This window comes from Choloepus didactylus (assembly GCF_015220235.1).
Source record: "Choloepus didactylus isolate mChoDid1 chromosome 11 unlocalized genomic scaffold, mChoDid1.pri SUPER_11_unloc2, whole genome shotgun sequence".
NCBI classification, from domain to species: Eukaryota; Metazoa; Chordata; class Mammalia; order Pilosa; family Megalonychidae; genus Choloepus; species Choloepus didactylus.
In genome coordinates, this window is record NW_023637579.1 from 4,076,957 (window position 1) to 4,093,774 (window position 16,818).

Genomic DNA, 16,818 nt, shown 5'->3' on the forward strand with positions numbered 1-16,818 from the left:
TGTTTTGATTTTGTTTGAAATGTTTTTTATTGTTTTTTAATTTTTTGATAAATAAAGTAAAAAAAAAATAAATTAATTAAGCATTTGCAAAATCCCCCTGAGAGACTGCAGGAAAACATGGAAATATTAAACATCCCCACCTGGGCAATTACTGATTTTCTCACCAGCATTAGGGACTACCAAATTGGAAGGCCAAACCCTAGATCTTGGAGCTTGCCCTTATGAAGCTTGCTACTGCAAAGGGGAAGCTAAGTCTGTTTATAATTGTGGCTAAGAGTCTCCCACAGAGAACTTCTTTTGTTGCTCATATGTGTCCTCAATCTCTAAGCCAACTCATCAGGTAAACTCACTGCCCTCCGCCTTACATAAGATATGGTGCCAAGGGGTGTAAATCTCCCTGGCAACATGGGACATGACTCCTTGGGATGAAGCTGGACCAGGCATTGTAGGATTGAGAAAATATTCTTGACCAAAAGGGGTAAGAAAAATTAAAAAAAAAAAAAATAAAGCTTTAGTGACAGAGATTTCAGATGGAGTTGAGAGGTCATTCTGGAGGTTATTCTTATGCATTATATAGATATCCCTTCTTAGTTTTTAGTGTATTGAAATAGATAGAAGGAAACATTGGAAAATGTTGAACTGCAATCAGTAGCCTTGATTTTTGGAGATGATTGTTTGACTATGTAGCTTACATGGTGTGACTGCGATTGTGAAAACCTTGTGGCTCACACTCCATTTATCCAGTGTATGGACATATTAGTAGAAAAATGGGAACAAAAATTAAATGTACAATAGTGGGGATGGGTGGATGGGATGTTGTGGGTGATCTTTACTTGTATTTTTATTTTTTATTTTTTTGTAGCAATGAAAATGTTCACAGTGATGAATGCACGACTATATGATGGTACTGTGAACAACTATCTTTCTTAATATGATAAAATAAGTTGTTGGGACTTTACTGTTTTGTGAAATGGCAGCATTAGCAAACTGGAATATATTTTCATACCAGGAGTGGGGTGCTGTTGGGTTTGGAAATAGTAAACATGTTGGAATGGCTTTTTAAATTGATAAGGGGAAGATTTTGGAAGAATTTGAGGAGCTTGATAGAAAAAGCCTAGACTGCTTTGAAGAGACTGTTGGTAGAAATATGGATGCTAAGATACTTCTGACAAGGCCTTAGACAGACATGATGAATGTGTCATTGCAAACTGGAAGGAAGGTGATCCTTGTTTTAAAGTGGCAGGAAATTTGGCAAAATTGTGTCCTGGTGTTGGATAGAAGGCAGAATTTGAAAATGACAAGCTGTTGTAGTTAGCTGAAGAGATTTCAACAATAAATATCAAAAGTGTAGCTTGGCTTCTCATTGCAGGTTATAGTAAAATGTGAGAGGAGAGAGATAAACTTACAACTGAACTCTTAGGTACAAAGAAACCAGAAGTTGATAGTCTAGAAAATTCTGGGTTTCTAGAAAGTGAGAATCCAGAGGCTACAGCCCCACATGAGGATTTAACCAAACATGGAAAATGACTGCCATTTCAGTACAAGCCAGGATTGAAGATGGAGTTATCCAGAAAGGATTTGTGGAAAGTCCTATTATCCAATGGTTTTGACCCCTGTATACTTCATGCAAAGCCAACAGATTTTTGTGAGATCTTTATAAATGGAACCACAGTCCGTGTAGCCTGGAGGGGACAAAGAAGGAACAAATTGAGGGAAAAAAAAGACTGGGACTGTATAACTTAGTGAAATCTAGAGGTCTGGAGTCAATAGGTCTCAGGCAGGGAGAGTGGAGTGGCTCAAGCATGTGGAAGGTGTGATTTGCCCCAGAGTCAGAGGGCAGTCCTTCCACCTCAGTGTTCAGGAAAAGTGCTGCTACCCCAGGCCCCAGAGAGGTGTTTTGCAAAATAGCAGCATTAGAAAACCAAAACACCACGTATCAGATGAGGGTTTAATATCCAGAATATATAAAGAGATCTTACAACTCAACAACAAAAAGAGAACCCAATTTAAAAATGGGCAAAAAACATGGACAGAACCTAGAAGAAATACAAATGGCTCCAAAACATAGGAAAAGCTCAACTTCACTGGCTGTTATGGTTTGCTAATGCTGCCGTATTTCAAAACACCAGAAATGGATTGTCTTTTATAAAGGGGGTTTATTTGTTTGCAAAGTTACAGTCTTAAGGCCATAAAGTGTCCAAGGTAAGGCATCAACAATGGGGTACCTTCACTGGAGAAGGCCATTGACATTCAAAAAAGCTCTGTTAGCTGAGAAGGCATGTGGCTGGCATCTGCTTGCTCCCAGGTTGTGTTTCAAAATGGTGTTCTCCAAAATGTCAGCATCAGCTTTCAATGGTCATCTTCAAAATGTCTCTCTAAGCTGCAGCTAACATCTGGGCCTGTGTGCATCTTTTTAAAGTACTCCAGTAATTAAATTAAGACCCACCCTGAATGGGCAGTTTCCATATCTCCATGGAAATTATCCAATCAAACATTTCACTCACAGTTGTTTGAGTCACACCTCCATGGAAACACTTAAAGGATTCCAACCTGATCAACACTAATGTCTGCCCCCACAATATTGAATCAAAGAACATGGCATTTTAGAGGACATAATACATCCAAACTGGCACACTGGCTATTAGGGAAATGCAACTCAAAACCACAGTGAGATACCATCTTACACCAAGATAATGGCCATTATCAAAAAGACAGAAAATTAAAAGTGCTGGAGAAGATGTAGAGAAAGAAGAACTCTTATTCACTGTTGATGGGAATGTAGATTTGTGCAGCCACTCTGGAAGGCAGTGTGGCAGTTCCTCAGGAAGCTAAGTATAGAAATGCCATATGATCCAGCAATTCTATTATTAGGTATATATACTCAGAGGAACTGAAAGCTAAGTTACAAATGGACACTTATAAACCAATGTTTATAGTGACATTATTCATGATTACCAAGAGATGGAAATAGTCCAAATGTCCATCAACAGAGAGGGGAATATACAAACCATGGTATATACATATGATGGAGTATTATGCAACTGTATGACACAATAAAGTCACAGAGCATATAACAATGTGGATGAACCTTGAGGACATTATGGTGAGTGAAATTAGCCAAAAAAAAAAGGACAAGAACTCTATGGTCTCACTAATATGAACTAACATTAATGAGCAATCTTTGAGAGTTAATGCTGAGAACACAGGCTATCAGGTGATAGAAAGAGGATAGAGATCAAGCATTTGATGCTGAAGGAGTGTAGAATGTTCAGCAGGATTGCTTGTATAGATTGGAAATGGATAGCACAATACTGTATGTTGGTAGCACAATATGGTAAGTACACTGAACCAAGATGACTGCGAGTAAATTGAAAGAGGAAGGCTAGTGACATGCATGACACCAGAAGGAAAGAGAGAAGATAAAGACTGGGACTGTATAACTTAGTGAAATCTAGAGTAGTCAATGATGGTGATTAAATGTACAAATGTAAAAGTGCTTTTACAAGTGGGAGAACAAATGAATGTCAACTTTGCAAGGCATTGAGAATGTGATGGTTTGGGGAAAAATATAATCAAGGAAAACTAGAGTAAATAGTTAACAGCATCATTGTAATGTGCTCCACCAATTGTAACAAAGGCAATATACCAAAGGTAAATGTCTATAAGAGGGGGATATAAGGGAGGGGTATAGTATTCTTGGTTGTGGTGTTGTTGTCTAACCTTTTTATTGTATTTTATTTTCTTTTTCTTTTTTTGTTTGTCCTTTTTTATTCTTATTTTAGTTTTTTGGAGTAACAAATATGTTCAAGGGCTGATTGTGGTGATGAATGAACAACTGTATGATGATACTCTGAATGATTGTACACCATGGATGATTTTATGGTATGTGAATATATCCCTATAAAATTGCAAGGGAATAAAATAAATAGAGGGATACAAGCACTGGAGAAAACATAGATAGTGAGTTACCTATTCACTGTTACTATGAAAGTAGAATGGTACAGCCCATCTGGAGGGCAGTGTGGTGGCTCCACTAGAAGCTAAGTATGTGGTTACCATAAGATCCTGCAACCTCACTATTGGTACATACTTGAAAGAACTGAGAGTAGGGATATGAATGCACATTTGCACACTGGTGTTTATGGTGATAGTATTCACTATCTGCAAGGGAGGGAGGTGGCCTAAGGGTGCACTGACTGCAGAACAGAATAATGAACTGTGGTGTATGCTTACAATAGAATATTGAGCAGCTGCAAGAAAAAATGAAATTGTGAGATGTGCAACTAGGTGAATGGATCTTGAGGACAGCATTTTGAGTGATATACACCAGAAATGAAGTCAAACATTATGATTCACTAACATGGACTAAGTATAATGTGTAAACACTGAGAATTGAATCTTAATGCACAGGTTATCAGGGGAAGGTTTATTGTAAAGGTCCTTAGATTGTAAGCTCTTAACTGCAGTCATGTCTATTCCTGACTTGTAATGATTATCTCTAAATTCTGAGGTGCTGAGCTCTTTGTGTATAACTTGGTCTGCCCCTAGAAATTCAAGGATCTATGTGACACCTGAGACTCAGAGCTAGAGTCCTGCAGCTGTGAATGTCAGTATTATGCTGCATAGCAACTATTTAAAAAGCTGAAAAAGAGTTTCAGATTCAATTAGAGATACAAATGAAACGGACTAAGTTAGGACTAAGGTAAGTCAGACTAAAGGACAAAGGACAATATTGACTGTTTTAAAGCTCCAAATTTTAAGTGAAACCAAAGGAAGATATGTTTATTTGGTGCAAAATCTATGTTTTTGGTAGCACACCAGATAATTTACCTTGTATGGTCAGTTTACTCAAACACCATAAATACATGGAACTTTGAATAGAGAATGAGATTTAGTTAGTTTGTACAGGTTAGTGTAAAACCCCATATACCCCCAAATAATTTGAGCAGAGAATAAAAATGGTTTTGCAAAACCCATCCGAGGAACTGGTAGAAAACGTGGAAATATTAGACTTTCCCATCTAAGGAATTACTGATTCTCACAAGCATTGGGGACTACCAATTTAGAAGGCTAGGCCCTTGATCTTGTGACTTGCCTTAAGAAGCTTGTTACTGCAAAAGAGAGGCTGAGCCCACTTACAGTTGTGCCTAAAAGTCACCCCTAGAGAACCTCTTTGTTGCTCAGATGTGGCCTCTCTCTCTAAGCCAACTCAGCAGGTAAACTCACTGCACTCCCCCTTATGTGGGACATGACTTCCAGGGGTGAACCTGGACTTGGCATCATGGGATTGAAAAAGCCTTCTTGACCAAACAGGGAAAAGAAATGAAACAACATAAAGTTTCGGGGGCTGAAAGATTTCAAATAGAGTCAACAAGTCATTCCAGAGTTATTCTTATGCATTATACAGATATCCATTTTAGTTTTCAGTGTTTTGGAATAGCTAGAAGGAAATACCTGAAATTGTTGAAACAAAAAAAAAAAAGGGAAAACCCTAGGCTAGCATGAGTCAGGGACAGGGTTCATGCCCAGATCCCCTAGGTCAGCATGAGTCAGGGTCGGGGTTCAAGTCTTGACCCCTAGGTCAGCATGAGTCAGAGTCGGTGTTCAAATCCTGACCCCTAGGCCAGCATGAGTCAGGGTCAGGGTTCAAGTCCAGATCCCCTAGGTCAGCATGAGTCAGGGTCAGGGTTCAAGCCCAGATCCCCTAGGCCAGCATGAGTCAGGGTCAGGGTTCAAATCCTGACCCCTAGGTCAGCATGAGTCAGGGTCAGGGTTCAAGCCCAGATCCCTAGGTCAGCATGAGTCAGGGTCAGGGTTCAAGCCCAGATCCCCTAGGTCAGCATGAGTCAGGGTCAGGGTTCAAGCCCAGATCCCTAGGTCAGCATGAGTCAGGGTCAGGGTTCAAGCCTAGACCCCTAGACAGCATGAGTCAGGGTCAGGGTTCATGCCCAGATCCCTAGGTCATAATGAGTCAGGGTCAGGGTTCAAGCCTAGACCCCTAGACAGCATGAGTCAGGGTCAGGGTTCAAGCCCAGATCCCTAGGTCAGCATGAGTCAGGGTCAGGGTTCAAGCCCAGATCCCCTAGGTCAGCATGAGTCAGGGTCAGGGTTCAAGCCTAGACCCCTAGACAGCATGAGTCAGGGTCAGGGTTCAAGCCCAGATCCCTAGGTCAGCATGAGTCAGGGTTGGGGTTCAAGTCCAGATCCCCTAGGTCAGCATGAGTCAGGGTCAGGGTTCAAGCCCAGATCCCTAGGCCAGCATGAGTCTGGGTTGGGGTTCAAGCCCAGATCCCCTAGGCCAGCATGAGTCAGGGTCAGGGTTCAAGCCCAGATCCCTAGGTCAGCATGAGTCAGGGTTGGGGTTCAAGTCCAGATCCCCTAGGTCAGCATGAGTCTGGGTTGGGGTTCAAGCCCAGATCCCCTAGGTCAGCATGAGTCAGGGTCAGGGTTCAAGCCCAGATCCCCCAGGCCAGCATGAGTCAGGGTTGGGGTTCAAGCCCAGATCCCCTAGGCCAGCATGAGTCAGGGTCAGGGTTCATGCCCAGATCCCTAGGTCATAATGAGTCAGGGTTGGGGTTCAAGCCTAGACCCCTAGACAACATTTATCTAAGTTGCAGTTCAAGCCCAACCCTCATCCAGCACACATGCGAGTGGGGCTTCATGCCTAGACCCCTCAGTCTGTGTCAGTCGGGGATCAAGGCAGAGCCTTGGCCAGTATGTACCACGGTCATGGTTTACGCCCAGATCTGTTGGACACCAAGCCTACATTAAATTCTCTAGCAAAGAGCAACCAAGGAAGTTCTCAGACATACAGCATTTTCAGTGGATACATGATTTCACAATTTCTAGAATGCAGCTTTCCCACATCCTTCAATTGTTACTGTATTTAAGAACACACCAAGGCTGCCCTAGCACAGGGTCTCTGCTCTGATGGGCTCAGTGCCTGAGTGTCCCCGCATCCCGTTGGCTCTCCCTGTGCACTGTTGGATGGCTGCTCCCAGGCACTGCTGGCTCGTTGTCTGATCTGCTCTCTGTTCTTCCCGCAGTCTTCAATTTTAGTCCTGCTGCTGTCTCCAGAAGACACAGATGGCTGCAGCTATAACTCCCAGTGCAACAGGGATCAGAGGCAATACTATACTCCAAGCTGCAACTGGCAACCTGCTGGAGGAGGAATCTAAGGGAGATTCCAGAGAGTCACATGAGTAAAGAATATTAGAAAGAAGGAACTTCTTTGTTCTTAGGAAACACGAAAGGATTGATGTTTACAAAGAACTCTGAAATGAATCGGAACAAAATATGTATGTATTTGCACAGATAGACATATAGTACATAGCTACTAGGTAAAGAGAGAAAGAGAAATGATAAAACAAATGGGGCAAAATGATAAAAATTGGTGAATCTGGGTAATGGATGGACAGAGTTCTTTGTATTATTATTGCAAATTTTCTGTAAGTTTGAAATTATTTAAAAATTAAAATAAAAAATTAATACCAGGGCAAACATTTCTTGTTCTCCTTGGGGCTTTCCCAACACCTCCATCTCTGAACCACCTCTGTCAAAAGCACCCAACTCTGCACCCCCCTAGAACCCAATGAGCCAGGTCTCTGGAGGAAAGATGTAGAAAAGGATCTGCCGTCTCCTTTCCCTCTTGCTAGAGGACTTGTACCTCTCCCCCAGGTGACCACATAGGCTATGGTTTCCTATTCTCAGCTTTTTTGAGAACAAAACTGAATAGAATACTAACCTGGTAGGTGAATCCTAGCCGTCTTCCTCTCAGGGTGGAGGGGGCTGGCAATGGAGCAACTTAGGGCCCCCACAGCCCTGTCCCTGACAGTCACACCGGATGCCACAGTGAAGAGCCCACTGGTAGCTGATGCTGAGATATTGGTCTCAGAAGGTATTGAATTTCCCCTGAAATCCATCCACTGCACCTTGGGCTCAGGGAACCAGCCAGCTGAGGTGCACTCTGCCTGGAGGCCATTGTCCTTGTGATCTCTCAAACTGATTCTGGGCTTTTCACCCACTCCTGAAGAAAGAGATATTGGCTTGAATCTTTCCATCTACTGTTGCCACCATTTTTAAAAAGTCTTGAGGATTTCCAATATGTGTTAGGTTATTTTTCATATACTACCCTGTTTGATATTTAGATCCCAAATATATTATCCCAATTTTTTAGGTAAAGCAGAAGAAATCCAAAAAAAAAAAAATGCTCAGGAAGATTAAATAATTTTCCTAAGTCACAAAAGTAGTAAGTGTGGGAAATATGATTTGAACCCAGGTTTGCCTGACTTCAAAGCACAATTTCTGGAATTGCCAAGGAATTTCTCCCCCCAAACCATAAACTTTCTCCCTTGACCCTGTCTTTCTCTTCCCTTCCCTTCCCTTCCCTTCGCTTCCACCCTCCCTCTCTCTCTCTTTCTCTCTCTCTTCTGCACCCTCCCTCCCATTGAGTGTAATGGTGTAATGAAAGGAAGGAAAACTAGAAAATATACCCATGTATTAAGAACTACATTTTCCAAGAAGTAGTGTCATTGCACAAGGTTTCTGTAAAATGGGATTTTTCTTGGAAGTATACGTTATGAAAAGTGTAATGTTTTATTGGAAGTTTGGCCATAAACATGATTATCTATCATTGGGACTGAAAACTCTGTAAGTGAAAGTTATACTTTGATCACACAGAAACAAGATGCCCAAGCATGCAGGCCCCTTACCTGCCACCGTCAGCCACAGAGTGGCTTCTGTAGAAGCGTTACCGTCTTTGAAACGGCAGTGGTATGTTCCATTATCAAAAGTGGTGACATTGTTTATCCTCACTGCTGCTATGCCCTTGTCAATGCCGTCTCTCAAAAAAGTTGTTCTTCCCTGGTACTCTTTCATCTGCTCTTGATACATATCTTTCCCCTTTTCATACACGTACACGGCGGGAGAGGGGTGGGCCCTGTACCATCTCAACTCCATGTCCTCAACACTGATATTGGGATCCAGGTGACAGGGTAACTCTGTGTCTTTCCCCACAATGGCCAGAATGGTGTCATTAGGCACAAAGATGCAAAAATCAGCTTTTCCTGAAAGAGGCAGATTCAAAAGAACTACGTTAGTGCATCTGTGAGAAGACTTCTCCCACCGCGTCCCACATTCCTCTCTGAGGATTTAAGGATTCCCGGCATCCTGAGCTAAAGTGGAAGGCATCATCTTAACTTTTCTTTGGGCTTTTCTGTTCTTCTACTGGGGCATCCTCTTAAAGATGAAAAGGGGATGTTCTCCTACCATATCTGCATTTGCTGCTGAGTAGTGGTTGTAGCAAAACAAGGATGAGGCAGCAAGGCAGCAAGGCATCTTGAAAATGCATCTTTGTCATCACAGTCCAGGGCATCTGAGTTGGTGGGAGAGAAAACCACAACCAGAAGATCAGTAAGAGCAATGGAAAAGTCACCTTGGGAAAGAAAGATCATGTTTAACCACCTCTTTACTCACATTCTCTAACCTGTTATTTATCCTAGAAACAGACACCAATCCTCATCGACCCTTGTGTTACATGTATGACATCCCTCCCATAATGCAAGTCACTGGAACCCACCCACAGAATTCCACAAAGACATCCTTGAATGTGAATGGGTTTCATTTTATTACCTATTCATATAGGAGTTTTAAATGCATCTCCAGTCATCTACCGGAGTGAAACGTGAGAATGATAGTGAAGAAAACTCAAGTTCTGATTAAGCAAACAGAGATCAGAAATACATTTACTGACTCACTTAAAGTCCTTAATTTTCTTGTTTTCCACAACCAGTCTCCTGTCTACTGCGCATTATAATCAACTTCTGTACAATACAAACCTATTGGTCGCCCCAAAATTCATTGGCCAGGACGGTCAATCCAAGACACTCTTTAAATTATTACTTAGTACTGATTAAATTAACTAATTTATGAAATTTATTAAGAAACTTTGCCCTTAAATTCCCATGCTGTATTCAGACAAGGTATTCCATTCTTACCTTTTAGGAAGGCCCCTGGGGTTTCTCTGGCACTGAGGATGGGGTGAGAATGGACAAACAACGACATAGATGAGTGCCTTTAAAATAAAACTACTCACCCAGCTCAAATCCAGCTGCAGGCTTCCCAGGGAAATTTTGGTGACACTGAAGGAATTGATTGAATGCTCCAAAAACTCCAGGAGGGGCATAATCTCAAGGAACCACAAGAACACAGGCAGTAATATGAGTGGGGAGCTTAGAAATCTGTTATAAGCAGTCAAGTCCCCTAGTTTCAGTAGAATCCTACTATTTTTTGCAAAAGTAACCAACTATGCCTTTTGGCAGTTGCAACAGAAAAAATAAGGGTTTCCTAAGGTGTGGCCCATGGTGTGAACATACTGAAGACTGGGGAGAAATACGGTGGCCCCAGCAGATAAGCCCATGGGAGGACGGCTGTCAGGGCCAGCTCTGGGTTACCACCAACCTGGAGAAGGAGGCACCGATCTCGGGTGTTGGGATCCAGGCCAAATGCAGAAGCTGGGAAATCCAGATAAACTTTCTTGGCTATCAAGAGTCCTTCAGTCCTGCACAAGCCTGGCCCAGGTCCTCGGGAGGGTTTTTCAGGATCAGCTTGAAACTGGGCTAATTTCAGCATTTTCCTAGGAGATTCTTGTCTGCAATTCACACCCCTTTTGGAAGATGATGGCACCACCTCTTCCCTCCCTTCCCTGTCCCCTGTGGCCATGGGGTCCTGGAAATCTGTACATAAAATATTGTGACTGGGAGCCTGACCTGTACCAAGCTTCAGACATTCACCTCGACTCTACATCTAAGATATGACTGAAACATATCCTGTCCCATTTTCCCCTAATGTTAACTCAAAAGTGTGGGCATTTTCCTGAACGGCCTTGGAGGGGAAAGAGCTACAGGGAAGGGCTGCCAGATTGTCTTGAAGATCAGGCATTTAATTTAAGTCACAGACATGTGTTCAGTAGCACAGTATGCCCTGCTCTGTGCTGTGGGACTCCTGGTTTAAGTAGCACAAGTTGCAGGCAGAGTAAACCTCGGAAGGTGGTGGTGGTGGGCTGGAGGTGGGGCTAGTGTTCCAGGACTAATGCAGCAAGGGGGGAAAGTCAGGTGCCTGCTGTCAGGAAGGCAGGGGTAGGACGGGCTCCTGGCAGTCAGAGGGCAGTGTGAGCAATCCTGTTACTGACCCTCATCCCAGAGACAGGATCAAAACCCACTGCTCCTCTAGGAACCTGATGCCAAGAAGGTCTTCCCATTTAGCAGTTCAATTTTCAGGAGTGTGAAATAGTGGAATTGGCAGGAATGCACACACACAGGTGAGTGGTACCGAAACCCAAATTCTCTCCTACTTTCCTCCTAGGGTAGAGTTTCCTCTTGGAAATGAAGTTGTTCCCCTTTCTGACTGTAAATATATATGTGTTAACCACATCTGCTAAATACCTTCCTGGCAACATCTAGACTCATGTTTGATAAAATATCTGGGTACTCTAGCCTAGCCAAGTCAACAGATAGAATTACCATAACAGGTTCCCTTTAAGTTCAAAAGCAAAGAGAATATGAGGAAGACACGTTTAAAAATGCAATCACCCTGAGCTCAGCTGCCTGCAACTGAAACCAGCCTCATCAACACGGGTTTTTTCTGGCTCTTTGTCGCCCCCTGCAGAAGCGTGCTATGTCATTCCACTTCTTCTCTACTGTTTCTTTCTGGGTAAGAATTTTCTATCTGGAATTAGTTGCTGCACATTCTCCTCCTCCTCCATCTGCACTGGGTCCCTGGCAGCACCACTTGAGAACACAGGTTCAGTGGGGCCACCTGGCTTTCTCTGGGTACGGGAGCTGTGGGGTATCTGAGGCAGAGCTGGGCAGTGCCTCCTCCCAGCCGGTTCTTTGGTCCTGAAACAGGCATCCCCTGCTGTATTCTTTCAGAGCCCCCTTTGAAAGCAGCACTACTAGGATTTCCTCGGTAGCTCCCGTGTCCTGCAAATCAGACCAACTCCACAGGAGCAGGCTTGGAGGACCCATCATCTTCTCTTCCATTTCCCCCTTCTTCCCTGTCTCCCTGTGCAAACCTCCTACTTCTTTTACCCTGGGACTGTGCGCACAGAATTCTTTTGAAAATGAGCATTTAAATTTAAAATGCTAATCCCCCAAATCTTTGATAATTTGGCTCAACTCTCTCTTGGATCATAAATGAAGTCCCTGAGACTTTACCACTTTTATATACAGATTGTCTAGTCCAGGTCCCAAGGAGTAACTTGCAGCAACTATAGTTTTCTTACATTTTCCCCAGACCTCGCCTTCTAACATGTGAAAGAATAGATTTTTCTCAATGCCATGTAAATTGTTATGTACGTGTTGCTGAAATATCCTCTTATAATCGCATCTGTCAACAAGCATCTCCTGCATAGAAATGTCAGAGTCACCTTTGTGTCCTGTGCTTTGGAAACAACTGTTTGTCAAATAAGCAGCAGTTGAGTGCAATAAAGTGTAAAAACATGAGTTCACAATTCCTGAGGATACAGCGCTCATGGGAAGAAAAGATGAAAACCAGATCCTTCAAGGTGGGGAGCAGAGTTCAGCAGGGGAGGGTGAGAGAAACACTGGGCAGTTTAAGACATGAGGGGAGAAGGAAAAAATGAGAGGGAATATGGCAAATGTTTTGGATAGAAAGGAACAAAAATCAATGAATAAAGGGTATTGGGCCATTTAGTATCAGATAATAGTTATTCATCCAAAAAGTCTTTGTTGAGCACTTTCTATATGTCATTCGTTTTTCACATCACTAGGAGTAAATACAAGAATAGAATAGAATAGAATGAACAAAAATAACTCTGACCTCAGGAGCTTACATTTCATCAATGTATTGAGGGCTGTAGTAAGTCTGATTTTTTAAGGAATGCATGGGATTGCAACCAAAATTGCAGAATATTAAAATTAAAATATAAAAAACCCTTTTTCAAAGTTTCTCTTCTTGAGACTTAGTGAATGCTTTGCAGGCTAGGCTATTTTAAGGGGGTCAGTAAAAGCTCCTACTCTATGCCGTATATGTCAGACACAAAGCCATGTCTCAGAGCTGCCAAGAAGTAAGACTTACCTGATCCTCAGGTACTCCAGGATGACAGAAAGCTGCAAAGAAGTAAGACTTACCTGGCCCTCAGAAAACCTGAGGAGAAACACATTGCATCTTCTTCCTTAAAAAAAAAAATAAATAAATAACAGCTTTAATAAGATATAATTCACATACCACACCATTCACTCATTTAATATATGTGACTCAATTATTTTTACTACATTCACAGATATGTGCAACCATCATCACAGTCAATTTTAGGACATCTTCATCACCTCTTGAAAGGGTGTTGGATTTTGTCAAAAGCTTTTTCTGTGCCTATGAGATGATCATGTGGTTTTTGTTTTTTATTCAATTGATATGGTTGAATTAATTGAACTTTACATTACAATAATTGATTTTTTGGACATTGACCCAAGTTTGCCTACCTGGGATAAATCCTACTGGGCCATGGTGTATAATTCTTTATATATGTTTCTGGATTAATTTGCTATATTATTTCATTGAGGATTTTTGCATCCATATTCATGAGAGTTATTGGGATGTATTTCTCTGGTTTGGGTATCACAGAAATACTGTCCTCCTACAATTAGTTGGGAAATAATCCCACCTCTTCTATTTTCTTGAAGAGTTTTTGAAGAATTGGAACTAATTCTTCTTTAGTGTGTAGCAGAATTCACCTGGGAAGCCATCTGGGCCTAGGGTTTTCTTTGTAGGTAGTGCTTTGATTACCAATTTGCTTTCTTTACTTGTTCACATTGTCTGCTCAGAGTGTCTATTTCTTCTTGAGTCAGTTCATATCTTTTTAGAAATTTGTCCATTTCATCAAAATTGTCTAATTTACTGGCATACAATTGTTTACACTATTCCTTTATAATCCTTTTTATTTCTGTAAGGTTGATAGTAATGCTCTTCTTTCATTTATGATTCATTTATGATTTCCTTTGATTCTAGCTGTTCTAGTTTGCTAATGCTGCTGGAATGCAAAACACCAGAGATGGATTGGCTTTTACAAAAGGGGTTTATTTGGTTACACAGTTACAGTCTTAAGGCCATAAAGTGTCCAAGGTAACACATCAGTAATCGGGTACCTTCACTGGAGGATGGCCAATGGTGTCCGGAAAACCTCTGTTAGCTGGGAAGGCATGTGGCTGGTGTTTGCTCCAAGTTCTGTTTCAAAATGGCTTTCTCCCAGGACGTTCCTCTCTAGGCTGCAGTTCCTCAAAAACGTCACTCTTAGTTGCACTTGGGATATTTGTCCTCTCTCAGCTTCTCCAGAGCAAGAGTCTGCTTTCAACAGCCATCTTCAAACCCTCTCATCTGCAGCCCCTGTGCTTTCTTCAAAGTGTCCCTCTTGGCTGTAGCTCCTCTTCAAAATGTCACTCACAGCTGCACTGAGTTCCCTCTGCCCCTCAGCTCATTTATATGGCTCCACTGATCAAGGCCCACCCTAAATGGGTGGGGCCATGCTTCCATGGAAATATCCAATCAGAGTCATCACCCACAGCTGGGTGGGGTGCATCTCCAAAGAAACACTCAAAGAAATCTAATCAAAACTGATAACGTCTGCCCACACAAGATTACATCAAAGATAATGGTGTTTGGGGGACACAATACATTCAAACTGGCCCATTCCATCCCCTGGACCCCAAAATGACATTATCTTTCCATATACAAAATACATTCATCCCATCACAATATCACAAAAATTTAAATTGTTTCAGTAACAATAGTTAAGTACAAGATCCCATTAAATCAATTACAGGCATGGTCAGTCCTAATACAAAATTCCCCTCTTTCTGCGAAACTTAGAAAAAGTTATCTGTTTCCAATATACAAAGGAGGGACATTCATAGGATAAACATTCCCATTGCCATAAGGAGAAACAGTAAGGAAAACAGGGTTAACAGGACCAAAACAGTTCCTAAAACCTGCAGGACAAACTCCATTAGATTTCGAAGTCTGAGAGTCATTTGGACTCGTGCATACCTACAGTTGTGCGAGTCACTTTTACAAATCTGATAGTCACAGACACCTCTCATTGATTCTGTTTCCCTGGAGAACCCTAACTAATACAATTTGGTACTGAGAGTGGGGTGAGAAAGAAATACATAGGAGTGTGGAGATGGCTGTCCAGTCTGATCAGAAGAACAATGAGAAAGTTTCCCAGTATTGTCACCAGGTACATGATCAAGAATAGGGCAAAGAGTGATTCCTGAGTGCCCCGGTCACTGGACAGGCCAAGGAGAATAAATACAGTTGTCCAAGACTTTGAGCTCCAAAAACTTCACTGCATTATCTGCAGGCTTCAGCTGGATCTCCATGAAACTACATCATGTCCTTATGAAGCCACCTCCCTATCTCTCTGATTTAGAATATATATAATGTACATTGGAATCAAGACCATCATCTGGGTCTCATGAACAATCTGAAAAACCTGGATTAATAATCCTCACATTTTTAAATGGGAACACAGAACCAGACATGGACAACTGTTAATTAAATAAAGTATATAAAAACAAAAGAGAAAACCAATGAAGCCAAAAGCTGGTTCATTAAACAGATAAACAAAATTGGCAATATTTTAGCTAGATTGACAAAGAAAAAAAGAGAGATTCTAAATTCTAAAATGCTAGTGTGATGGTTAGGATATTGGTATAGCCACTTCTTCAGCTTTCTTGAGGTTTCTGTTTGAAAGTATATCTTTTTCCCATTCTGTTACTTTCAATCTATTTTTGAATCTAAAGCATGTCTAAATCTAAAATACAAGTTGTACATTTTTTTAATCCAGTCTGACAATCTCTTTTGATTGGATTATGTATTTGATTTGCATTTGTTGTTATTGATAAGGTTGGATTTATGCCTGAAATTTACTTTTTGTTTCTCTATGTCTCATGACTTCTTTTGTTCCTTTGTTCCTCACTTACCAGTTTCTTTTACATTCAGTGAGTATTTTCTAATGCAGTATTTTAATTTCTTTAATGTTTTTTTACTATAGATTTGGAATTATTTCTTAAGTGGTTACCTTAGGACTTGCCATGTACATATTAACTCAGGATCAGTTTCAGATTTATACTAACACAATTCCATTCAGACATAGAATTGTGATTAGTTCAATTCCCTTTCTCCCTTTTTGTGGTATTATTGTTATACATATTGCATTTATAAATGTCATAAGTACAAAGATGTATTGTTATAATTATGAATTAATATATTTTTTTGTTTTTTAAAGAAGCCAAGAGAAGAAAGGAAACAAGTATATACTTATAGCTTTCCTTATACCAACATTCTTATTTATCATTTCTGGTTCTCTTCATCTGGGATGGTAATTCTATCTGTTGACTTGACTAGGCTAGAGTACCCAGATATTTTATCAAATACTAGTCCAGATGTTGTTGTGAAGGTATTTAGCAGATGTGGTTAACATTTACAATCAGTTGATTTTAAGGAAAGGAGATGACCCTCAGTAATGTGGGTGGGTCCCATCCAAACACTCCAAAGGCCTTAAGAGAAAACCTGAGGTTCCCTGGAGAAGAAAAAATTCTGCTTTAAGACTGAGGCATAAAATCTTGCCTGAGTTTCCAGCCTGCCATCCTGCCCTGTGAAATTCAGACTTGCTAGCCCCCATAACCTCGTGAGCAAATCATTTGAAATAGTGTGTGTTTTACTATTAAAAATATATGGTTTGGCATCATGGGATGGAGAGTGTCTTCTTGACCAAAAGGGGGATGTGAACTGAAATGAAGT

General features: G+C 41.3%; 1 protein-coding gene across 1 annotated transcript; it reads right to left on the reverse strand.

Moving 5' to 3' along the window:
* Window positions 1-6,806: 6,806 nt before the first annotated feature.
* BTNL10 (butyrophilin like 10) lies at window positions 6,807-10,429 on the reverse strand. Its single transcript, XM_037823283.1, has 5 exons — window positions 10,094-10,429; window positions 9,268-9,373; window positions 8,712-9,065; window positions 7,745-8,026; window positions 6,807-7,174 (listed from the first exon to the last, which is right to left on the reverse strand). The coding sequence occupies exons 1-5, from the start codon at window positions 10,181-10,183 to the stop codon at window positions 7,056-7,058; spliced, it is 951 nt and encodes a 316-aa protein (XP_037679211.1). The 5' UTR covers window positions 10,184-10,429; the 3' UTR covers window positions 6,807-7,055.
* Window positions 10,430-16,818: the final 6,389 nt, after the last annotated feature.

Excerpts from the sequence above, each read along its gene's own strand:
- BTNL10 (XM_037823283.1), bottom strand. The coding sequence starts at position 10,183 with ATGCCCCTCCTGGAGTTTTTGGAGCATTCAATCAATTCCTTCAGTGTC. Across the intron at positions 9,374-10,093 it reads TGCAGCTGGATTTGAGCTGG|ATGCCCTGGACTGTGATGAC; the intron begins GTGAGTAGTTTT and ends CCACCAACTCAG. Across the intron at positions 8,027-8,711 it reads TCTGTGGCTGACGGTGGCAG|GAGTGGGTGAAAAGCCCAGA; the intron begins GTAAGGGGCCTG and ends CTCTTTCTTCAG.